The sequence below is a fragment of the Cardiocondyla obscurior genome, linkage group LG08 (assembly GCF_019399895.1).
Source record: "Cardiocondyla obscurior isolate alpha-2009 linkage group LG08, Cobs3.1, whole genome shotgun sequence".
Lineage (NCBI taxonomy): Eukaryota > Metazoa > Arthropoda > Insecta > Hymenoptera > Formicidae > Cardiocondyla > Cardiocondyla obscurior.
In genome coordinates this window covers 5,258,157-5,282,693 of record NC_091871.1, presented here as the reverse complement: position 1 = coordinate 5,282,693, position 24,537 = coordinate 5,258,157, and the positions used below count along the sequence as shown (strand labels likewise).

Below are 24,537 nucleotides of genomic sequence, written 5' to 3'. Positions count from 1 at the left end.
CCACCATGAAAATATGAATATGGTATCTAATTGAATAAAAAAAAAAGTACCGTGATATCATATCGAGATGAGAATATATAAATGTAAAAATCTGTACCGGTACAAATCAAATTTATTTCCTGAAAATTAAACGCGAATACTTTAATAAACAAAAATACGTTTATAAACGAGAATCCATTTATAAAATTTATATTTTACTGACTTTATTGCGAGTCGACATGCTATATTATTTTCTCATGAAAAGTATATAAATTAATAATCAAAATATTTACAATTATTCACAGAATAAATTTCTGCTATTTTACTTCACTGTAATACATGGGAAATCCACCAGTTTCTAATCACACATTTTTTTTCACTGTATTTATAGCATTTGGTATAAATTTGTTTTATTTCGGCTTAGTTTCTTGATCGTTGACGTATCTTATATAAATTTCTCGCTCATCACTGCCACCCGGCGGAATTTCAGCTTCATTTAAATATGAAACACCTATCGCGAGAACAGAACCATCATGACTAAAACTCAGTGCAGCCACGCCAGCATTATATCGATGAAATTGACACAGCCTTTTCTTATTAAAACCGTCCCAGATATTCACATAACCATCCGAGCCTCCAGTAGCAAATGTGTTATATGCAGAATGGAAACTAATTGCATTCACTGGATAAATGTGCTCGACATTATTTTCCTTTATTCTGTGACACTTAAATGCATATTTCTTCTTCTGAGCTTCTGGCATGGTATCGAGATATTCGACGGCAACTCGACCTTCTATGCTGCTTAATACATATCCCTAAATAAAAAATTAAAGTAATATATGCAGAATGTAATGAAAGAATGTATGTAGAATTATAAAGGATAAACATACCTGTTCATTAGGGAAACCTTTTATGCAACGCGTTTGATATTTTAAGCTGCTTTCTCGTCTCTGAAACATGCCGGCCATATTTCTCAAATCCCAAATGCAAACTTTTCGTTTTGCTGTGCCAACGACAAATTTGTCACCACACACAGATAAGGCAAGGACTACATCAGGTTGCAAATAACTTCCAACACAGGTAGGTGTACGTGGATCCCACAGTTTTACTGCAGCATCCCAACCACCAGTTAATATTGCATTTACAGCTGCACAATATTCAATTTTTCTGATTGGTTTTTCATGTGTGCCCATTATTGATTCTATAATAAATATATATAATACATGTATTTGTGATATAAAGAAAACTTAAATAGTAATATTAAAAAAGATAGTACCAGTATTGCTATTTATGTCATACATTTTTAGAGTATTCCCTAAACCACCACTATATGCATGAACAGCATCCTGTAATCAATGATAAGAACATTTCGTTAATTTCACAATTATTAATACTAATAACGCTAAAAATTGCATAATAAAAAAAAATAAGTAGTTTTAGCTACCTGAAATGCAACATCTAATACTGGCAGGTCATGATTGTACTTTAGCCTCATAGTGTTAGCATGTATGTCATACAGTCTGACTGTACTATCCCACGACGAAACTAGAAGGAACTGTGTGGAGTTTGGTCCAAATTCAACCGCAGAAATTGCATCACTCGGTGGTGACTTTATTTTAAATTCAGTCCTGGACTCCATCCTTGCCAGAGGTATTCTGCAACAATATTTCCAAGTGAGAGAAGCTCATCGAGTGAGTCTGACTAACATAAGTGGAACCTGTAGAATCTGTGAAATCACAGTAGCAAAACGAGTGAAGGAAAAATATTTCTACAATAAAAACCGACCGGCGTGTCGTGTTAACACAAGCTGCAATAAGTTTTTGTAAATATAACCTATGAATCTGCTCGAAAACCAATATTTCCTATACATATTTTACCTACTTGATACAAAACGGATGAGCGTTACGTTTAAAAAGAAAACGTCTAAATCGTATTTGATACTATTGGCAGCGATTATTTGACACGTGTAACTTTCCTGTAATTAAAAAATAAAGTTTGAAAGACTACAGAATCGCGGCAGGGTCCCCTACCACGTCTTTTCGTGTCTTTTCGGTTACGTTTGCAGCAACAGTGGCGACATAACACCGAAGCGTGGAAACGGAAAAGTTTGTGGAGTAAAGTGAGAAGCACGCCAGTGACGCCAATTGCCGACCATTGTTGATTCTTTCTGTCGCATCTAATTCTGTCCACCTCGTTTTTTCCGAAATGGCGGAGAAATCACGGCGTGTAGCGCAAACAGAAGATTTATCGAACGTCGAGTTCGAAACCAGCGAAGATGTCGAAGTTATTCCTACCTTTGACAACATGGGTCTTCGCGACGAGTTACTACGCGGGATCTACGCGTACGGTACGTAGTTCACCGGATATTCTTCGGAGTTAACCTTACTTTTGTGCGGTTTTATTTATTTCAATTAAATCGTTATAAATTGTTACAAAAGCATTTTACATGTATAATAAACGCAAATCGTATTTTTTTATCCATAAAGATAATAATTATGGCAATCTTTAATCGGTCATCAATAACTTACTTAGACTTATGTTTGTATATATGTATATTAGCGCTCGGAATTAGTAGTCCAATTTGGCCGATTTCTGATTGTCTCCGCCTTCGGTCCTTCACTATCGCTCGAAGCTCAACGGCCGGCTGCCGATCGCCTGGGAGACGCTTTAACTCAAGCGTTTCTATGTATATTCACGCAGAAATTATACACTTTAATAAATAATTAATAAATTTTTTTTTAATTAATAACTCGTATAATTACGTACATATTACTAATTTCTTATTATCATTTTTATTATTTTTATTAAATTACTGTGTGGCCGAGTTTTAAACATATAAAAATGTATTTTAAAATATATAATTTAATATATTTGAAACTCTGCTACACAGTAAAATAATTATTAAAATAATAAAAATGTTAATAATAAGAAATTAGTAATATGTAATTATATGAATTATTAATAAAAAAAAGAATTTTATTAATTATTTAATAAAGTGTATGATTTTAACGTGAATATAAATAGGAACGCTCCTAAGTTAAAGCGTCTCGCGGGCGATCGGCAGCCGGCCGTCGAGCTTCGAGCGATAGTGGGGGACCGAAGGCGGAGACGATTAGAAATCGGCCGAACTGGACTACTAATTCCGAGCACTGATGTATATAATAATATTGAATTTTCTTTCTTTTTTTTTCAGGTTTTGAGAAACCGTCGGCTATACAGCAACGGTCTATCAAACCTATTATGAAGGGCAGAGATGTGATAGCTCAGGCACAATCTGGTACAGGCAAAACTGCTACCTTTTCAATTGCAATATTGCAGTCTCTGGATACAACAGTACGGGAAACTCAAGTTCTGGTTTTATCCCCAACTCGAGAACTTGCCACTCAAATCCAAAAGGTTATTCTTGCATTGGGAGATTTTATGAATGTACAATGTCATGCCTGTATTGGTGGTACAAATCTTGGAGAAGATATTAGAAAGCTTGATTATGGTCAACATGTTGTATCTGGGACTCCTGGTAGAGTTTTTGGTAAGTAACATAATTTATATGTATGTAAGGATCGAAAAATATTATTAGTACTAATTAATTTATAATGTAAAAATACTTAGATATGATCAAAAGGCGAGTACTTAGGACTAGAGCTATCAAGATGCTGGTGTTGGACGAATCTGACGAAATGTTGAACAAGGGCTTCAAAGAACAAATTTATGATGTGTATCGATATCTCCCACCAGCGACACAAGTTGTTCTAGTTTCGGCAACTTTACCGCACGAAATTCTAGAGATGACTAGTAAATTTATGACAGACCCTATTCGCATTCTTGTCAAACGGTAAATTATTTTTCTGCGGTTTTATTATTAAATATGTGTGTATGTTATTTTAATTATTTATAATTTCAGTGATGAATTGACTTTGGAAGGCATCAAGCAGTTCTTTGTTGCTGTAGAACGAGAAGAGTGGAAATTTGACACACTTTGTGATTTATATGACACATTAACGATAACGCAAGCAGTTATTTTTTGTAATACTAAACGTAAAGTAGATTGGTTGACGGAGAAAATGCGCGAAGCTAATTTCACAGTATGTTCTATGCATGGAGATATGCCTCAGAAAGAGCGCGATAATATAATGAAAGAGTTTCGATCTGGTCAAAGGTATAATCAAATTCCAATAATAAATATATATATTACAATTAAAAAATATTTATAAGAAATTATATAATGTTTTTTTTCTCTCTTTACAGCCGTGTATTGATCACGACAGATGTGTGGGCGAGAGGAATCGACGTTCAGCAGGTGTCTCTTGTAATTAATTACGATTTGCCCAACAATCGTGAATTGTATATTCACAGAATAGGTCGATCGGGACGTTTTGGCCGTAAAGGTGTGTCGATAAACTTTGTAAAAACTGACGATATAAGAATTCTTCGAGATATCGAGCAATATTATTCTACGCAAATAGATGAAATGCCGATGAACGTGGCGGATTTAATATAAAACGTGAGACTTATACGTAGATTAAATATTCCACGTACAAAAATTTCTTTAACTTTAATTGCTGTTAATATACAAAAGATACATAATAATACCACATACCAACAGTTTCCAAAACCAGATTACTTGAATATCCTTTAATATCGTATTATTCTTAAGTTATTTCTTAGTACGTAATTTATAATATTCTTTTAAGAATAATATAATAAACAGAAAAATATTCTATCACTTTTGTATTAAGTGATATTTAATTACATTAATGAACGAACCATTAAACACAATTATTTTTATGGAATAATTTTTTTTAGTACATGTGGATTGCAAAACTTATATACAAAACTATAAAAAGTGAATAAATTTTGTTAATTAAGTATTTTATCATTTTGTAATTTTAATATTAATTTCTTTTAATTCAAATGTGTTATGTTTTAAGATAGAAACAGAGAAATTATCGATATCACACAGGAAAATACATACATATACGCATTCTATATATCTGCGTGCAAATAATCAATAACGGCTGTAGCTGCTCCACAGTTCAGATGGCAGCGCGACAGAGCACAGTAACACGCGTTGAACCCAAAATGAAGCCAAAATAGAGAAACTAGAAGCGTCATGTTGACAATGCACAATTTTGTAGGAACAAGTGAATATAGTTTATGGTATTAAAAATGTAGGCGAAATATTTAAGATGCAATAATGAACTCGTGATAATAATCGTTTACTTTCATGATAATAACAAAAGTGTGTTATGAACGTGCAACTTTAAATAATATGTATTGATTACAATATTTTAACCCAGAAAGGTAAATAACATTAAAGATATTAGTGAGCGAATAAACCAATATATTAATAATTATAGATCAATGAGTATCTATAATTTTAATTTTTTTATTGTATTAATAAATTCTACAATTAATAAATAAAGATTTAAGGGATATTCAAGGAAATGGAGCAACAAAATGATTGTTCGATTCAGAGAGGACAACAGTTACGTCGTTATCCAAATGACTACAAGGAAGGACACTCGTCCACTTGTACGTATAAATATGAATTATTCTAAGATTAAAACAATTAATATTTTTAAATAATTGTTACCTCTTTTTTTCTCGTGCAGTAAGCAAAACTATGACGAGTCAGCCGCAGTATTCCAACACAGGAAGACCTACTGTACGCATAGCCGTTTATTTAATGACTGGGGTATTTCTGACGATGGAAGTTGAGCAAAATGCAACTGCACAACAGATTTTTACGATAGTGCAGTCAGAAGCGGAGCTGGGTTTATCCAGATTCTCTTCGGCAACCATCACATCAATTTTTGCGTTATGGATGTGTTCTTCGCAGCTGGAAGTACAATTACGTCCAACACACAAGCCTGTGGAATTGGCTGCGAAATGGAATTACCTTGTAAACAAATATATTTCTCATACAGAAGACCCCGACGACGAGGAGCCCTTGTTATATTTTCGTAGAAATATATTTCTCTCCAAGTTGGAGGAAGAACAGATTAAGGATACCAAAATTCTTGAATTGCTTTATGCGGAAGCCAAGTACAATGTTCTACAAGGTAAAAGAACTACCGAATAAAAAAATTAAGTCTTTCTACAAATTTAATATTTTTTTATAACATAAATCATCTGTTTAGGACGATATGCGTGTGATGGCCCTTCACGTTACGCCAGTTTGGGAGCGTTACAGGCCCGAATCGAGCTTGGTCCTTATAACGCACAAACCCACACTCTGGCGTTTTTCCATAGACACCGCGGCCGATTTTTACCGCATCATTACGCTTCTCCCAGTCTTCTGTTAGGATTGGGACTTGGATTGGGATTAGTGGGTGGCAAAGGAGCACCCGAGGCGCATCTTCTGGAACAATACAAGCGAATACCTAGCCATAATGGTAGCGCCAACGCAAATCCCAAGAAGTTAATCAGAAAGTATCTTGAATTTTGTTGGAATTTACCGTGTTACGGTGCGGCTTTCTTTCAAGGGCAAATCGAGCGACCCGTCAGAGGACTCGCATCGTGGATCACTAATCGTGATATGCAGGTCCTTATTGCAATCAATACATCGGGAGTGTACATAGTCGACGACATGCAGTGCGTAAGTTCGATGTTTGTCTATCGGCAATCTTTATTTAAATACGATAATTTCGAACTTTTACATAAAACATATTTATGAAAAAAATATATAGCATAGTAACATTTGAAATATATTTATGTAGAGCTTGCTATTAGGGCTAAAATACTCGGAATTAAGTTGGGAAATGGCGAAACCTTCAGACGAGAATAATCCGGATTGTCTACCTTGTTTATTTCTGCAATTTCCGGTACGAGAAAATGGAGCTCGTGTCTACAAAATTCTACAAGTATTTTCACGACAGGTAAATAACATTTGTATATATGCACACCGCGTATATTTATAAAAACTAACGTTTAATAAATCGTTGTTTCAGGCGCCAATGATGGACACATTAATATCCGGCTTTGCGGAGGATTATCGCCGTCAATTCATTAACAGCGACAGCAGCAACGATCAGTTAGATCATCCGCTAGTTTTTTCTAATGGAAGCTTCACAAATAAACTCAGTAAATTCACTCTAGCCACTTTTGATGACGAAGGTAATGAAGCAATCGCAAAATTATCATATGTTGATTTATTTAAGTTTTGAAATTATTTTAGGTCGGTGCATTGGTCAAATGGGGTCATGGTCTTTTCGATAAATACATTGTGATTGTACATTTTGTGATGCCAATACATTCCTTGATGATAACGAAATGAGTGTAATTTTTAAACTATTTAGAAATTTCTTTTTATGCGCGGGAGTTAATATATTTATACACCTATACACTTCTTAATATGATATTTTAATGTTTTTGAAGTACTTGCAGATGCGGATTTTCCTTTAAACGATCCATTAAAGCCCTGTATTTCTGCGATACCACATTCTTATGCCGATTGAGATACGTTTCTAGCACGTGCATATTAAAACTTATGTCGTTCATCTTGGCTAGCATCTGTTCCTCCTCTGCTTTTGATAAGTCGACAGTCTGCACGTAATAATAAGTATTATTTATAATAATTATATGAAAATTCACATATCAATCAAAAAACTCAACAAACCTGCATTAAAAGACTTTGTATCTTTTTTAGTTCCGCAGTCTGTTTTTCGATTGCACGTAAAATGCGATTTGCTTTGTCAACAGATCCGTTCTTGAAGTCGGTTAAACAGTCGTCGTGCAGCAGATGTGCTTCCGTTTCACTGACATACGCCGGATTGCCTATTCGTGCAAGATATGGTCCCAACTCGTCGGGCTTTTCCATAATTTCGTGTTTACTAGGTTTTATCGTTGCTTTCTGAAAACAGATTGTGATCAATTTATAAAAGAAACTTTAATCATATCGTGAATAAATACCATATCTAATTCGTTTATTGTTTCAGCTATTCGATTTCTGTCGAATAATGAAATTCTGGACTGCGGATTTAAATTTTCATCAGTCCTTCTTCGTAGAAACTTTGTGATATCAGCTTCAGCATCTTTAACGTGAAGTATAGACTGATCTTCGTCCTGCAGATGCTTATCAAGCGCACAGAAAAGATCAAAATTTTTCTCCGGCGGTGCGGTTGGATCTGGCTGAAGTAAACATTTCAGATATTACATCGTCAGCCTTTCATCTATTTACTTTATAATACAAATTTACATTATATCCGTAAGTCATTGTAGGATCGAAGACTAAACGATCTCCTCTATCTGCCATCGACGGTTTTATAAATGTGCGAGTTGCCCGAGTACTTTGGTCTCGATCGTAATGGAATTTAACGCAGATTTCATTTTCAATCATTGTAAATTCGCGGATAGCCACGTCCTTGTGAGCTGGAATTTTATGATTCCTGTGATACTTCTCAGTGATCTTCTACAAAAAGAATTGTTTCATGTATTTAAAAAATTTAATTAGTCTTTATTGAAAGCATTACCGAAATGCGACGAGGATAGATACCGTCCACCGTCTGGTCTGCCAGAAATTCAGCACGTCTGTTAAAATAATATAAAAGTATTAATATACAGACATAAAATTTAGAACATCTACTCACCTGTAATACAAAAGATCCTCACGATCCATGTAATGTTGAGTCAAATAAAGCGGGCCCGTTTCGATGCGTGATAGTCCGTCGAATTGCGCATTGTTATAAAAATTAATTGTTCTCTCTTCGTCCAACGAATCGGGAGCGGATGTGAGATAACGATGCGCTGAAAAATTGTTTTATCGTTAATAGAGTAATGTTAGGGCGAGTTGAAACTTTTGTTATTTTGAATTGTACCTTTACAATGATCAGGCCGACCTTTCTCAAAGAAATCAGTGACAGTGTTCGTAACGAAATCTCTGCCGGATTCCACAAGGTGATCATGTCTGTTCGAATAATTCTCGTAACTTTGGACCGGAATGGTGTAATCGTAATCTCCGTAAACGGTAACTCGCTGAATTAGATTATCAGGTCGAATGTATGGCGCGTACAATTCTACTTTGGCCTTTTTATAAAGCATGACTTTCTCGCCTCGTGGATATCGCTTTTCAAAATCTGAAAAACAAAACTAAATTAGCATAAACTAACTTATTAACCACTTATTTATTATTTGACGTTTGTTAAGATTGCGACTCATGTTCAAACGTCGCGAAGAAAATTTCTCGGCATTTCTTTCGAAACTCGCGCGATCGGAGTCAGTTGGTAATAGCAGTCGGTGCAGCACCTCGATGCTTTCAGACGCTGCGTATATTCCGCGGATATTTTTTTCCCATTTCTAACTGCAGATTTATTAATTTCGTAGTGCGACGTAATGATATTAACCAAAATATTCTTTCAAAATGTATTTGTGTCTGCGAAGAAAAGGGCGAGAGTGCAGTTGAGTGGAGAAGCGCGGCGTCGCTGCTGCAGCGTCTCTCTCTAGGCGTGTAATTGTGAAGTTGGCCGCGGCCTTTTGAATTCAGTTCACCATTTTGAGCTCGGTCGCGTCCGTTTCGTTGCTCTTGGCGGACTTTTTTATCGCGTCTTTTTTCGTATAATATTTCTTACCGAAGTGCCGCAACCATCGTCGGGAGTGCACGTGCGGGTTGCCAAGCCGTGTGAGACAATGATTATCGTGCCTGTGATCGTTGCTCGCATGTTTTAACGTTCGGAGGGAGTGTCGCGAAGTCGTGGCTGTTAACCGTTATGGCCCCCCCCGCGGTACCTCCGCGTCTCAGTGGACAAACGAATATCGCGTCTTCTTCGAGTGTGATTACTAATCACTGATTAGAGTGCTAACATCTGTTACGTGCGGAAAAGCTGATGCACCACTACCGAGAACGACGATTTGGGAGGAGGAGAAGGACGAGGAGGACGAGGAAGAGGAGGAGGAGAAGGAGAAGGAGAAGGAAGCGGCTCTGGGGAACATCAGGCATTGGCGGAACAACCCAGGGTAATTTAATTCTTACTAATTTATTCGTTATTTGCGGATTATTTGTCGTTTATAACTGTGGTTGTGATATCAAGTAATACTTTCTAACTATTTTCAAGGATTGTAATATCTGTATATAATTTTTGAGATTTTAAGTTATTGGAAAGAAAGATAATTATTATTAGATTTTTGTGTAAAATTAATATCTGTAATGTTAATTTATCTTTATGTTACAGATGAATGCAGTTCCGACTCTGCTGTTGTGCATCAGTGTTGGTGAGTTCTTTGTCGTTTTTATACAAAAAAAAATTGTGATAGGAAGGAAATACGAGTTACTATTACTATACTACTTCTGTGAGGATTCCATCAAGAAGGAAATCAATTTGAAAAATGTTTTTGTACTTATGTACCTGAGCTGTAAATTTGAATTTCATTCACGTATGAAGCAGGCATGTCCAAATGCTTGTCCTGTTGCACGCCTATGTCTTCATCAACTTCGTTTGCGTCTGTTCTCACAGCTTGTGGTTCGCCAGGAAGTAAGTGCTCCCAAAATTCAATTTTGCTCAAGTCCCAATTGATTTCTGCACAGCTCTTCTCGCTAGGCTGCATATTTACCCAATAATTTTGATCATTCCAAATACTCTCAACCCCTAAGTACAACAAGTTGGTTTCCTCATTGATGGGATCATAAGACATTCCCGAGGCAGGTTCGACGAAAATTGGCTTAGTAATTTCGCGACTTCTCGCGCCTTCATCATCTGGCAGAATAACCACCCAAGCATGTATTCGGTAACCGAAATATTTATCTGACCGTGGACGCTCAAATTCCTAAATACAAAAAATTGAATAAACAATCGCGATTAATATTCTGAACTATAATTAATAAGAATTTTTAAAATATCTTTAAAAAAATATCTTAATTGATCTTAGCAGTAAAAATATCCACAGGTATAATATTGAGTACCAAAGTAATTTAATCTTTTTTTATCTTGAGAAACAAAGGATTTAAATGTAAACTTAGATTTTATAAATATTCACAATTCATCAATAAATTTTAGAAGAGGCATGATAATTATTGAGAATATTTAATCTTAAACAATGAGATAGACTTATTAGGTTTATTAATTAATCATTAAAAAAATTCTCATATAACGTATCAAGAATGATATGCTTTCGTATACGCACAGTAATTTTTTCCTGTTGTTCTTTTTCTTGTCGTTGTAATTCCGCTTCTCTCTTCGCTCTCTCGCGTTCTTCCAGCTCTAAGAGAAATTGACTCCTAAAGTCAGGTGGTGCTTTTAATTGGTATCTATCGTTTTTAGGCTTGTCAACTGATATTGGTGTCTCTTTCGGCTTAGGTAGATATGGACAGATTCTTCTAGTCATGTCACACAGTACTTGTTCGCGCGATGCGTAACCGCTTACCACGAAAGCGTTGTAACTCTGTCCCAATAGTAAACTTACTAAAAGAGTTGCGCATTCGAAACTGTTGCCTTTCTGAAAATTCAGCACCCACGTAGGCGAGCACAAATGTTCCGGCTGAAAGAGTTAATAAAATTTTACATTGCACATTGCATTGTCAATATAGTATATTTACTCGTGAAACATCTGTATTAATAAATTAACATTGGTTGAATAATCAATAGGATTATTAATAGATAATTATCTAAAGATTATTAATATTAAAAATTACATTAATTATGTAAATTGCATACACTTGGATAGTGAACCAAGAGCTATTTCCCTCTCGCGATCAGTTTTATAATTAAAACGCGAAGTCTCCCTCAACAGATATGCATGTACTAGCAATGTTTTCTGAGGATAATGAAACAAACTGTAACTTTGCGGGAATAGGTTATCGCGCGAGATCCATATAATAGCGAACTGAAATACCATCGCTGCATTAGTTACATCTCGGGAGGGTCAAGAGATTCTTCTTTATCGATGTTAAGTAATGGCGCGAAGTGCACTCTCCACGTGCTTCGTGTCAGTCTGCAGAGAGAAGTAATAATAATAATAATACCAAAGAGTAAATACGTGAACACATTCAGTAATCGTCGACGTGAGCGGTAGGGCTGTGAAACAGAGCGAGATAGAACGTATACAAGCAAACGTGGGGAGCACGTGGCGTGGCGTGCGTACCGTCCTCGGTCCATGACCTACGCCACTGTATTATAATCTACGAGTAGAATTTATTGCACCGTACAACGTGAACGCCGCGCACTCTCGTTCTCTCTTGGTGCTTTGCCGGGTGGAGAGGGGGAGGGGGCGACAGAGAGGGAAAGAGGAATGAAGGGAAAAGCGAGAGAGTAACAGAAACAGACGAGGACGGAAAAATACGTTGCGAACGTTGGCGCGTCGTCACAACGCGTGTCCCAGTGATCGCGTTTAAACAGTTTCCTCCTGTCGCCCACTTTCCCTCCCGTCCTTCCGCCCTCGACGTCTCGCCGTCGTTCGTTCTCCCTGTCTGTCTATTTCTCCCAACCCTTCGGCATTTCATCTCCGCGAAATCGCCGTGAAACAATCACGCGAGAAAATTCGCGATATGGGGGTGGGAGCATTGAACGCGGACGTTTCGCGCTTCCGTCGTCTTTCGCGCTTACTCGCGGTTCTCGCTGCTTCTTGGAGCGCTACACGGCAAGGACTCTTTTTCTTTTCTTTTTCTTTTCTTTTTTCCGTTTTTTTTTTGCGTAGCAGAGAAGCTTGGACGACGACGACGACGACGGTGACGACGAGGGTAGAGAGATGGTCAGTGGGTGGCGGCGACGGCAACGGCGGTATCCCTCGACCCTTTCGCCCACTTCCGCCCCCTCTGACCACCCGACCCAACCCATACCGAAGCAACCTACCTCCCTTCCGCCTCCTCCCCTTCGCGCTTCCCTCATCGCCGCCGTTGCCCTCGGCCATCTTTCTCTATCTCGCTCTCGCTCTCTCTTTCTCTCCGCGCCTTGCCTCGCCTCGCCTCGCTTCGCCTCGCCGCGCCGCGCCGCGCCGCGCCGCGTCGTCATTCCGTCCTCCCCCCGTGTCTCTCCCCTCGTCACCCGAGCCGAGCCGCGCCGCGCCGCGCCGCGCCACGCCGCTCCGCCACGGCCCCGCGCGTCACCCTCATTCCGCGCGACCCCTTCGACCGGCATCCACGTGGGACGCAAGACGAGGGTGTGAGGTAGCAGACAACGCGGAGATACCACCGCGCCGCGGCAGCTGGCACAGTGTTTCTCAACCACGGACTTACGAGGCCGCCCCGCGCGTATTAATTCGTTTCGCACCGCGCGAGCGATAATTTACAACTCTCGGACTAAGCTGGATGCACGCTCGCGCATACGAACGGACGTATTACGAAATATATCCCGTGCGCGCGGCAAGATGATAAATAGACCGCGCGGGGATTTAACAGCCACTTGGACGAAAATTACGAGCAGCGCCCCGGTATTTTCAGATTTTCTGTTTTTCCTCTCGTCTGCCGTCTTCCGTCACGCTCAGTTAACCGTCGCGGCTCAGTCCGGTCGTCGGGACGTTCGTTTTTCCGCAAAACAGCCGTCCTATCGAAACGTCACGCCGACAATTTTAAAGTCGCGTACTAATTACTTTTTTATTTTTTTTTTTTTTCCTTTTTTAAGAGTGCGGATCTCCTCGTCAACGCGTTGACCCATTTCATCCGTTCGCTTTCGTGATTTTTAACCCGAGGGTCCGGGCGACGCGAAACCGCGCGCGGCAAAATGGCGCGCAGTAACGAAGGCGCGAGGTTGTTAAACGCGACGAAATCAGCTTCACAGACACGTCGTCGTCCCGCTGGTTGTTGTGTGCGCGACGAGGTAGATGGGCACTACCATCCCGACCAAGCATCCTATCCTATCCTATCCTCCCGACACTATCCTATCCTGACGTGGCTTAGTTTAGCTTAAGGCCTCGCTCCTCTGGAAGCTTTCTCTCTGGATAGAGAAGGAGAGATACACGCGAATCACCGGCGTTGAGGGAGACGAACGGTGCGAGGGACGGAGACTGCGAGCTTTCGGGAGCGAGATCACGTGGAGGAAGGCCAGAGACTGCGATGGTTGGAGGGCGGTGGGTGACCATGATGACGATGGCGGCGGGGGCGAAGACGGCGAAAAAGACGACGGCGGTAATGATAACGGCGACGATGACGATGATGATGACGACGACGATGAGGAAGATAGAACACGACGAAAGATCCAAGGGTTGACGGGCTACGTAGGACATTGCAGATATATTCGCCTCTATCCACCGAGCGCGGCGAGAAGCAGCTTCCTCCGCGCGCTCTCCACACCGCCGACCGTCCGACCGACGGCGTAGCACAGCATCCTCTCCGGGGTTTCTCTCTCCTGACCATCCTGCGACGTAATCAGCGAGAGAACCCGCGCTCTACCCGCCCGCCCCCGCTTCACCCTCTTTCACGTCACCCCTCGGTATCCCCCCGACGCCGCCACGTCGTTCGCGTTCGCGCTCGCCCACCTCCACCCTCTCGTCCTCCTCTGCTTCGGATCTCGCCGCGACCCATCCTCTCTTCGCGCCCCTGCACGCCCCCCCTGCCCCTTGGCATCCCTTACACACCGACTGCCTGCCTGCCATGGCATGCATCTATCCGGACGTCTATCTACCTATCTATCTCGATGCACTGGGTGTCCGTCCGAAAACCAGCTTCCATTTCTCCGCTTGAATAAACGCGAACGGGCCAGGCGATCACCCCCTCCCTCCCTCCCCTCGTCAACCCGCGATCGCAACGATGCGGATCCGTCCTATCGCGCTTTAACTCGAATCTTTAACTCGTAAACGCTGAAGATGCCGATCCGTCGCTCCGCTTGCCTTTTACACGTTTTCAGTCGAGACCGAACGAGACCGAAATCAACAGCTTTCATATTTTTTTTGTGGCCGCGCTTGCAGAATTATGTGCAGCGCTAAATATGAGAATTAAAATACATCGTCTCTGCGGAGATCCGATAAATTTTATATGTTCGTTCGTATGTAATTCATACAATAACAGTTGATTCAAACGAAATTCGTGCATTATTCATAAATTCATGAGAGATCGATTGAAATCCGCGCGATATCCAATTCCACTCTTAACATGAAGATTCTCACTAAAAAATGATTGAAACTGACGTTGCCGAGAAAGAGAGAAAGAGAAACTGCCGAGATTATTTAACCGTGAGAATGATCGTCAAGTTGTTGATTGATCAAATTTTAAACTTTCGCTTGTTATCCGCGTGTCAATCCGGTGCTCGAATATTATGTTGCGTGCGGTTTTTTATCAAATCCCACTATTGTTGCCGTTTATTAAATCATATATATATTTTTTTTTGTTACGTATCAACACAGTTGCATCCACTGCTGTCAACGGGAATATCGTTACCACCGATATTATTATACGAACCGTAACCGGTTCATCGGTCGATCCAGGGAGTTCCGTATTATCTGAGAGGAGGAACAGGCCCGGGAAGGACACAGGGCATCATGCATCGGCGGAGCAACTCTTAGGTGAATATAAATTTTTTAAATAAAATATTAAATTTAAAAAAAATTTACTTTTTTTATTAACTTTATTAATTGATATATCAGCATCTCTATATTAATACTTTGCATTTTATGTTACAGTCACCGGCTGAAATTACAACTCCGCTGAAGCTCATGCAGATCGGTAAGTCGTACGACTTATTTTTTCATAGTTTGAAATGGGAATCTTTTGAAAAATAACGCGCGCGTAGTGCACGCATGTGGTTTTTTCTAGTATAAATAAAAACGCTACGTACCTACTTTTTTTCAATTAGAAACACATCGTTTAAATTTGCTTTTAATTAAGAATTAATCACAAAGTATATTATATAATTAAATTATTGCATAGCAGTAAAAGGAAAAATTTTCTTTTTAAGATAATTCTTAAATTAAAATCTGATAGACAATCAAATTTTTAACATTTTTAATTACAATATTACTGCCGCTCGTCGTGTGAAAAAAATTTTTGACTACCGAATCGGTGACATTTGCTAGGAGAAATATAAGATGTAGCGTTGCAAGATGATTTGCGTCGCGCACAGTTAATTAAAATACATTACACTTGTCTAGATTGTTAATAATTAATTTATTGAAAAGGCCACATGTCATTAGTCTTTTTAGATCAGAGATCTAATTAATCAATAAATATTAAATGGTGTTGGATAATAACGCGCGTCTGAAATCGCATATTCCATTCTGTCATAAATCGTTGACATTGATTGACCATAGAGGTCCGCGCAGCGGTTTAATTAACTTATCGTTCGACAATATTAGTCGCGGGCAACTTTCATCTTTTTCCCCGCAGTGTTTATCTATGATTTATCGAGTAACGCGTTGTCTTCATTTCTCGGACGGCGATTTAAAACGTTTTCACCGTACCGAAATTGGTCATTAAATTATCGCGAGTACACGCGAGTCATTTAGATCGCCAGGTAATGGAGGAAGGCTGCAATTGTAATTGCTTTTTTCTAGTTAAACATTAAAAAATAAATATTTTAATAGACTGACCGTTTGTTACTTCGTTCGAGGTGTTCTCAGTTTGCGCACAATCTTAAGTGCACACGTGCACAGGAAATTCGTGCGAGATATTAATTTTGCCGCTCTTAATTTCCACAAAGAGATAGTTCCAGTCAACGTATCTGCCAGAAACTTCATTGTCGATCGGCGCGAGTTAGCCGTCCAGCGATTGTATTCCACTCTTTTTATTAGGTTTCATATACTTCCAAGGTTTGCCCCCCTTCGTTAGGTTTAAAATTTTTTTTTCTATTCGTGGGATTCCCAGTCCGCTGTGACTTTTAGATGCGTTATAGTATTCCATCTATTGTGGAAAGATGCAGATGCAGATTGGTAATAATTAGAATTAAATTTCCAGTCGAACGACGGCATATCTTCACGCGTACGCGCGGAAATCGCGTAGCGGAGAGAAAAAAAAAAAAAAAAGATAAAAAAGGCCAGGTCGGAGACGAAAGCGCGCGCGATCGAAATTTCATTTTAATCCCGAAATCTCGCGGCGCATAATGGCCACTTTGCCGGTCCTTCTCTCTCTTTCTCTTTTTCCCCGTCGCCTCTCTCGCTCTTTATCTCATCCTAGTTTTTCTTTTTTTTTTTTTTTTTCGCGATACGCCGCGAGCAATTATGAATGCGAGCGACGCAAAAACGGACGAAGAGAGCGAGTGGAGAACGAGAGAGACGGTGTGGGAATACAGCGGCGGCGTACACGTGTATCTGTTATTGTGATATGGATGTTAATAGGTTAGGGGGTCTCCGGAGAATGTGGGGTGAATCACGATTTCGATAAGGGTTTATGTTCCTCCCTCCGTCCCTCCACTTTCCTCCTACTCTCACTCTCTCTTTCTCGCTCTCTATCTTTCTCTCGTTCCCTCGTCCTCCGCGCGTCCGCCCTCGCTCACCCTCGCTTCCTCCTGTTCCTCCTACTCTTCCATCCCCTTCCGCGTTCTCTTTCTCTCTGTATTACGCCGTTTCTCCCTCTTCTTCCGGCCCGCTCGCTCATTGAAAACCGGCTCTAGAGCCTCCAACGAGCCGGCCGGCCGGCTCGCACTCGCTCGCTCGCTCGCTCGTTCGCGTGTCTCGCACCGTGGTAGTGGCGCACATACGTGAATTCCCGTAAGCGCGTGCCCGTATGTATTTTATAGCGCAGACGTCAGAACACGTGTACCGCTCGTTAGAGAGTACAGTGAGCCCCGATCGCGCCGCGTGTACGTATGTTACGCCGCTTGTGTGTAACGATCGCCGGCCGATACGCGTCCACCGGTTTTTTGGGGTCTCTTCGATCGCCGTGACGCGGCGGGTTCTTTTCTTTTTCTTTCTTTTTTATTTTTATTTTTATTTTTACTTTTTTTTTTTTTTTTTTTTTAATTCTTCCCGAGGTGGCGAATATCCCGAAATCGTCAACAGGTCGACTTACGTTCGCAGGACGAAGGCGGTAAAAAAGTTGACGCGATAATTCCACGATCCCGCGAAATTTCGGCGATCATACGCGCTTCATATTTCTCGCATCGCTTTACTGCGGGAACGCGGATTTCGGCCGTAAAAAGTCGCGCCTCAAGAGTCGATCTTCTAGGGCAACTTCCAGGCAACTTCTCGCGTTCTCGCCGCGGAAACGCCACCCCGTTACGTAGTGTTTATAAAGTTTTGAGCTGCCTCTTTCTCTGTTGCCTCGCGCTCCCGTCCCGCGCACAATCAACGCGTTATAATCCGTTCAGTTGCACGACAAAGTTTGAAACTCGTCGGGCGGCTGCCCACGCGGCGGCGGCGACATCGGCGGCGGCCGTGGCGGAGCCGGGGGGCGGAAGCGCATACCGGGAGCAATTATGACGTGCATGATAACGTTTAACGCCGGCGACGCCGGCCGCGTTAAATACCGTCGAATATAACGTTTCTGCCGATGGCACCCTTTCTCGCCCACGCGTCCCTCCCGGGAGCGCGAGACGCGTCATCGCGCGTAAATACTGACGTCACCGCGTTGTTCGCGCGTCGCGGAACGTGGACGTGCGAGAGGAATAGAGAAAGAGAGAGAAAGAGAGAGTCGAGGCCTCGCCTCGTCGCGCCGCGCTTTGTCGCGAACGCGGCGCGCAAAAATAGACGCGTTTAATGCCTTCGTCGTCGACCGGCGGCTTCGCGCGACAAGGGACAGAAGAAGACGCCGCGCGCGAGCGCGCTTACGAGCCTCAAATTAGGTGGAAATCTCGATTAACCGCGCGAAAACCGGGCAATCGCTCGTCGCCGGGATTATCGAGAAAATACCGTAAACCAGTTTCACAACGGGGCGAGGATCCGCGGACGCCTTTTACATCGCGGCCGCGCTGGATGTGCTCGACCTCGAAATAGCACGAGGTTTTTCTTTCGATCTCGTCGCCGCTGCCCGGTCGCCCGTATGCAGAAACATCCTCGAAATGTCGCGCGTGTCTCGAAAATGCACGACGAACGACGGCGCGCCAAAGATAAGCGGTCTGATAGTCCTTCACCGCGCTTATTTCTCATTTCGATATTTTACGTTAATGAGCATGTCCACGGCGCGCGTATCTCGCGTTTTCAAAAGTACGAATGCCGGCGGGAGGAGAAAAAAGGGTCGTAAAGACAGCGTCGTGGAATGGACGTGAAGCCAAATAATCTCCGGTGCTTCGACGAGCCCGGTCGTGCGTCTTCCGCGCGGCGGCCCTCATTTTTCGATATTCGCCTTTAACGAACGTCCCCTCCGTATAGTACACGTCCTCTCGAGTTGGTACGGCGCGCACGTAATGATGCCGCGCGATAAAACCGCGCGCCACGGCAACGACGACGACGACGAAGACGACGGTAGTCGAGGCCGCGAGAAGGTTCGACTTTATTCCGCAGTTTTCCGCACACCGCGTACACACGGGACGAAGGGATGCCGGCATGTTCGATGCTCTCGCCGTTGGCTCTCGTGTGCACGGTTCGCAGGGCATGTAACCGCGTAGGTGTAAGCACACGTGCACATGCACGCGCGTACATAGACGTGCATATATACGCGCACGTATGTACACGCGCGCATGTGTATGTGCAAGGCGTTTTCCACCTCGCGCACTTACACGCGCGTCTCTACGGGGACGAGCGAGGTAGTACATAGGCTACGGGCAGAGGCTAGGTACTATCTAGTATCTAGTAATACGGAATACTCTCTCTCTCTCTCTCTCGCTCTCTCCTCTTCGTCGCCTCTCTTTCTCTCTCTCCCTTTAGGTACGTGCGCGCCGCGGACGCCAAATAGTGGTTCGCATATTCAGAGATAGCGACGTCGCTCAGCGCGATCGCCCCTGATTTAGGCCCTCGTCCCGTCCCTCTCTCTCTCCACCCCTCGCATCGGTTGACGCTCTCGCGTTCTCTCTCTTCCTCGCTCTCTCTTTCCCTGTCGCCCTCTCGTACCCGCGAGAGTGAACTCTCCTCCCCTTCGTCACCGACCGCGCTTCTCTCTCGGTCCGTCGTTCCATCTTCCCTCGCGAGCTCTCGCACACGACCGTGCGCGGAAACGTGTACGTGAGAGGCTCGCGCGCGCACACGCCGCGGGACACATACACGCGCACGCACACATAGATACCCGGGTCCACGGATAACGTCCTCGATACGCCGCGCGGCACCGGCGGCACGACATCGAGGCGCTCCGAAAAGCGCTATCTCGCAGCACCTCGCTCGAAGCCTCGACTAATCAGCGCTTCGATCCGTGCTTTCGAGCGTCCTACTTTGATCATCGCCCGGTTCGCTCGTTCCCTGTGAGCGCGACGCTCTGTAACGACGTTGTACCGTGTATAAATCCGGAGATCCGCGATCTCCACGCGAAGAGACTCTCTCTCTCTCTCTCTCTCTCTTTTTTCCCCTCGAGGATTTTTTTTTTTCTTTTTCCACGCCGCGGGCACGAATCGCGAGCGAACGCGCGATACACGACGTCGCCGGCGAGATACGTCGATGAGAGAGCGATATATTTAGACGACGGATCGCCCAGCTCGCGTCCATCTTTTACGATTCGCCTCGACAAGCGCGCGCGTTCCTACTTGGATCCATCCGCTTTAAAGCACGATTTCGTCCGACGAAGAGAATGACGACGACGACGACGACGACGACGACGACGACGTTAGCGTCGGCAACGGCGACGACCCCTCGTGCACAAGCATCCGCCATCCTCTCCCTTCTAATGCTCTATCCTTCTTTCTCTGAACCACGACCGTGTCTCGCGATCCTCGTCGTCCCTCCGCCCTTTCTCGCTCAAGCGTCCCTCGCGCGCCATCGCGCGTTCTCCTGCTTCTTCCACCCTCTCGCTCGATCCGCTCGCTCTGCACGATCTGCCTGCCTTTCTCCGTCAGCAACACCACCCACGGACCCCCCGGGGGGTTAGTTAGGGGTAGTATATTGACGGCCGGCGTCGCGAGGACGCCTATACTTAGCGTGCCGGCGAACCGACGCGTTTCCAGCAAGGTATCCCTCCACCTCTTCCGCCGGCCCTCTTCGTCCGGCCACCCTCGGGTCACCCTTCACAACCACCTTCGCCGCCACCCTCTCTGGCCACCCTATTCTACCACTCTTCGTCTCGCACCCTCTATGTCCTCCGTCACACGGCCGTGGCGGGTTTCCCCCCTCGTCGTTCGCGACCCCTCGTCCACCTTCGATCCCCCGAGCACCAGCATCTACCCCATTCCGAAGCTTCTTCTTCTTCCACCTCGATCTCGCCGTGCGATCGAGGTATCGAGAAAGCAGCGCCTCGTCGTCTCCTTTCTCGCGCGAGCCGACCGGCAACCGGGTCCAAAATTACCGCCGGCGATGTAGGGACGGCCTGGGAGAGGGAGGCGGACGAGTTTCTTACGACGTTGAGCCGGGTTGCGACGTTGGCCATCGAAATCGATGCCTCCGGGGCTCTCGGCGAGCTTCGTGACGCACCTGATACGCGAGAACGCCGGACGGGAGAGCGAGACCAAGGTACGGGAGAGAGGAAGAAAGGTAGAGCGCGAGGAGTCGATTAGGGAGCGACCGAGCGAAATTATGTATACGCCGAAGATGATGGCGACGGTGCACGCGATGGGTTCGGGGAGGAAGGCCGAGGGTGGCGTTTCTTTGTCGGGAGCGCCGATTCGACGAGATCGCGGATATACCGGGCGGTCGATCCGATCTCAATACCTTGGCGCGCGCGGCTCTCGATATTTTCAGTATTCCCCAGGAAGAAAGGCCACGCCATCGTTTCGACGATACTCACGCAATTTCGACGATTCCGCGATCCCTCGGCGAAGATACGATTAAAATTGGTATCACCGCGGCGTCTTCTTTCATTAACATAAACGAGATAAGCGTCTCGCCGCGACGGCTTTACCTTTTCCGGAACTCTTCTCCCTCGTCACGGTAACGCAACCTGCCGCGGATCGGTGGCGTTGTTGAACGAGACCTCGATTTGCCGCGAGTCAACTTCCTCCGAGACAATCCGCGAACTGATCTTCACTCGCTTTAACGCAATTTAGTTTTCCTTCTGTTGTGCGCGTGATTCGAATCTTCCCATAATTTTCACCGCTTTTACAGCAAAGCCTGGCCACGATATTTCGATTAAATTGCGTCAATCATATTAACAATGGCGTCGTATTTAGTGCGGCATTTCGAATGGGGACAATAATTAAAGTTACTGTTTCCGAATGGCATTTGATTAAAGTCTACTCTTTTAAAGACTCGAGATCACGAACAGACTTTATCGCGAACGTCGGCACTGATGGCTTCTAATTTCAATCGGTTCGTCCCGAAAGCGCTAATATTCTCGTTTACATATTATATCTGCCCCTTTGTCAAATTATTTACGAGCGAGTGCCCGTGTTATATTTTCCTACGGCGTTCGCTGTGCCTTTTTTTTTCTTTTTTTTTTTTTGCTCTCACCCTGCCGCGACATAATGCCCTCCAAACTCCGCATCTCGCGAACGCATCGGCTTTGCAAAAATAACGCTTACGCGCGCCGCCGCGCACAACAATATCCCGGTCGACCCACGGCGACCACCCTCCGCCTGCGCGCACGTGTTATTTATGATTAGAACGGGATTACCCCGAGGGACGGCCGATGTAATGACCGATCCCCGGGCCGCCTCGGTGCGCGACGAAAGGTCGATCTGGGACACGCGGGAATTTTTGCGCGAACGAAAATTACCGGCCGACGTAAAGCTTCACGCGCGCGTTCGCGAGGGAGAAAGAGCCGCGCTCACGCACGTGCGTAATACGCGTACGGCGATTACGTGGCGTACACAGGGCGGAACGGCCGGTGGTGACGTCACGAGACTCTCGCCACGACTACGCCTTCGGCGAGAGAGAGACGCGAAAGAATGAGGGAGATAAACCGCGCGGTGACGTTGTTCCCGTAAAATCCCGGGCTCAGCTATCCACGTGGCAGCCTCGCGAACCCTTTCTAGCGAGTCTTCGAGCTCTCTTGGAGTTTGCGAGCTGATGGACCGCGCGGCCGAAATCGATACGAAACTTCGTATGTATGTTAGTCTACTCGTGATCCTTTGATCGTCGCTCGATCATCCGTCAAATTCGACGGAGACACCTTGTTCTTGCGACTCTTGCATAATTAACGGGTGGAAACGGTTATATCGTAACGACGTTCTTTTCCCAATTTTTGAAGTAAATACTTAGTCTAAAAAATTTACGTTAAGTCGTATAAAATATTAAATACGCGTTTGTTAAACAAGAAATAATAATTTATAATTAATTTTTCGTACCATTAAAAAAAAAAAAAAAATTAACAAGTAATAATAATAAAGTATAGGAAGGAAGTCATAATGATGCCTTTTTACAACTTTTAAACAGTTAAACGAGCATTTATGAGCGTTAATTTCATATCGCGTTCTTTGCGATTCGAGATTAGCAATTACAATCACCCTGCCGCTTTAACACGATATTCACGGAGAGTTCTCGCGGATTATTATGTATTTGTGCAAACTTGCGAAACTTAGTTACGGGATGTTAACCGGATAATTTCTGCTTAAGAGTACTTTACCCTGGCCTTTATTACATTTGGCCACTAATCGTTTCAGTGAAAATAAAAGGCGGACGCAAGCGGGAGAAAACGAAACAAAGATTGCGCGATAATTGCCCTCTCGATATTTGTTATCACCGAGCGCGCGAGGTTAACGGTGTCATTTTGCCGCTGAATCAAGCGAATCGAGGAATAGTCACGACGCGTACGCGTCATTATCCGTCCGCCGGGTCGTTAGAATTAATGAGCGTCGTCCGTTCCGCGATCAGCCGCCCGATCTTTTTTCCTCCCCCTCGCGCCTTCCCGTCGGCGTTCTCGCAGTAATTTATTAAACGACTAATAACGGGCGATAATGGGTCGCGAGACTCCCGACTATTCTGACGCAGCGCGAGATCAGAGGTCAAAATTGAAATCGAAGGCGGGGTGGGAGCCGCGGTTTTATCTCGCGGCGCATTTTCGATCGCGGGCCTTTAATTAAGCGCGGCCTGACGAAGAGGAAGCGAGACGCCCGTTGCTCGGAGATTATCGCGATACTTCGATCGCGCGTTCGCGTTCGATATTTTTCCTCATCCTCCCCCTCTTTCTCCTCCTCCCCCGCGCAATCACCGACGCGAAATCATTAATGCGATACCGTTCTACGGTGACAACATTATCGCGTTCCGCGTGGAAATCGGAACGCGGTCGTTGCCGGTTAGGTCGTCGCGCCGAATTTTGGAATTATCAATCTCCGATCGGGGCTGGGTTTATTGCGCGTCCGCCGCATGGCATTTCCGACGTTGAACTTTAATGCACGGCTAAAGATCGAACTAAGCGCGGGTTAAACGGGCCGGGCGACACGTTAAGCCGGTCGATGGCTGTATCATCGAGCGCTAAAGGCATCATAATCGACGTAATAGCGTCGTAAGATAGAAACGCGAGATTCCCTATCTCATACGGCCCGATCCAATTGAATTTCAGTCGGCGCTGCCTTCCTCCCGCACTTACCGCCTGCCGCGCGAACGCGGCTCTTATTTCGAGGCGTCACGTAAAAGTTGCATCGAAATCGCGATGAGACTCGCCAAGTTTCCAGCGATATCGGGCGATATTGATAGCGCCGAATGGTACCTTTGCTTCTTGTACCGAGCAGACTTTTGGAAATAATGCTTTGA

General features: G+C 44.0%; 4 protein-coding genes and 1 long non-coding RNA gene across 7 annotated transcripts; 3 read left to right on the top strand and 2 right to left on the bottom strand.

Annotated features, from left to right (window-relative positions):
* Positions 1-158: 158 nt before the first annotated feature.
* Positions 159-2,035, bottom strand: Bub3 (mitotic checkpoint protein Bub3). Its single transcript, XM_070660684.1, has 5 exons — positions 1,861-2,035; positions 1,424-1,634; positions 1,256-1,325; positions 870-1,180; positions 159-794 (listed from the first exon to the last, which is right to left on the bottom strand). The coding sequence occupies exons 2-5, from the start codon at positions 1,616-1,618 to the stop codon at positions 390-392; spliced, it is 981 nt and encodes a 326-aa protein (XP_070516785.1). The 5' UTR covers positions 1,619-1,634; positions 1,861-2,035; the 3' UTR covers positions 159-389.
* A 59-nt stretch (positions 2,036-2,094) lies between these two features.
* LOC139104910 (eukaryotic initiation factor 4A-III) lies at positions 2,095-4,847 on the top strand. Its single transcript, XM_070660682.1, has 5 exons — positions 2,095-2,326; positions 3,173-3,508; positions 3,589-3,811; positions 3,881-4,135; positions 4,225-4,847. The coding sequence occupies exons 1-5, from the start codon at positions 2,185-2,187 to the stop codon at positions 4,475-4,477; spliced, it is 1,209 nt and encodes a 402-aa protein (XP_070516783.1). The 5' UTR covers positions 2,095-2,184; the 3' UTR covers positions 4,478-4,847.
* A 143-nt stretch (positions 4,848-4,990) lies between these two features.
* On the top strand, positions 4,991-7,252 carry Bili (FERM domain-containing protein 8 Bili). Of its 3 annotated transcripts, none has more exons than XM_070660680.1 (7): positions 4,991-5,280; positions 5,410-5,511; positions 5,592-6,041; positions 6,120-6,577; positions 6,699-6,857; positions 6,930-7,095; positions 7,157-7,252. In XM_070660680.1, the coding sequence occupies exons 2-7, from the start codon at positions 5,424-5,426 to the stop codon at positions 7,195-7,197; spliced, it is 1,362 nt and encodes a 453-aa protein (XP_070516781.1). In that variant the 5' UTR covers positions 4,991-5,280; positions 5,410-5,423; the 3' UTR covers positions 7,198-7,252. The 3 variants fall into 3 exon arrangements, with proteins under 3 accessions (XP_070516781.1, XP_070516779.1, XP_070516780.1); XM_070660678.1 differs by having other exon boundaries at positions 5,403-5,511; XM_070660679.1 differs by having other exon boundaries at positions 4,991-5,302; positions 5,403-5,511.
* Positions 7,253-7,341: 89 nt separating this feature from the next.
* Positions 7,342-11,456, bottom strand: LOC139104906 (dynein regulatory complex subunit 7). Its single transcript, XM_070660677.1, has 9 exons — positions 11,095-11,456; positions 10,320-10,737; positions 8,796-9,053; positions 8,568-8,724; positions 8,451-8,508; positions 8,177-8,389; positions 7,891-8,109; positions 7,598-7,831; positions 7,342-7,524 (listed from the first exon to the last, which is right to left on the bottom strand). The coding sequence occupies exons 1-9, from the start codon at positions 11,293-11,295 to the stop codon at positions 7,342-7,344; spliced, it is 1,941 nt and encodes a 646-aa protein (XP_070516778.1). The 5' UTR covers positions 11,296-11,456.
* LOC139104918 (uncharacterized) lies at positions 9,845-17,416 on the top strand. The gene is made up of 4 exons (XR_011546099.1): positions 9,845-9,930; positions 10,146-10,185; positions 15,244-15,402; positions 15,520-17,416. It is a non-coding gene; the product is annotated as an uncharacterized lncRNA (long non-coding RNA).
* Positions 17,417-24,537: the final 7,121 nt, after the last annotated feature.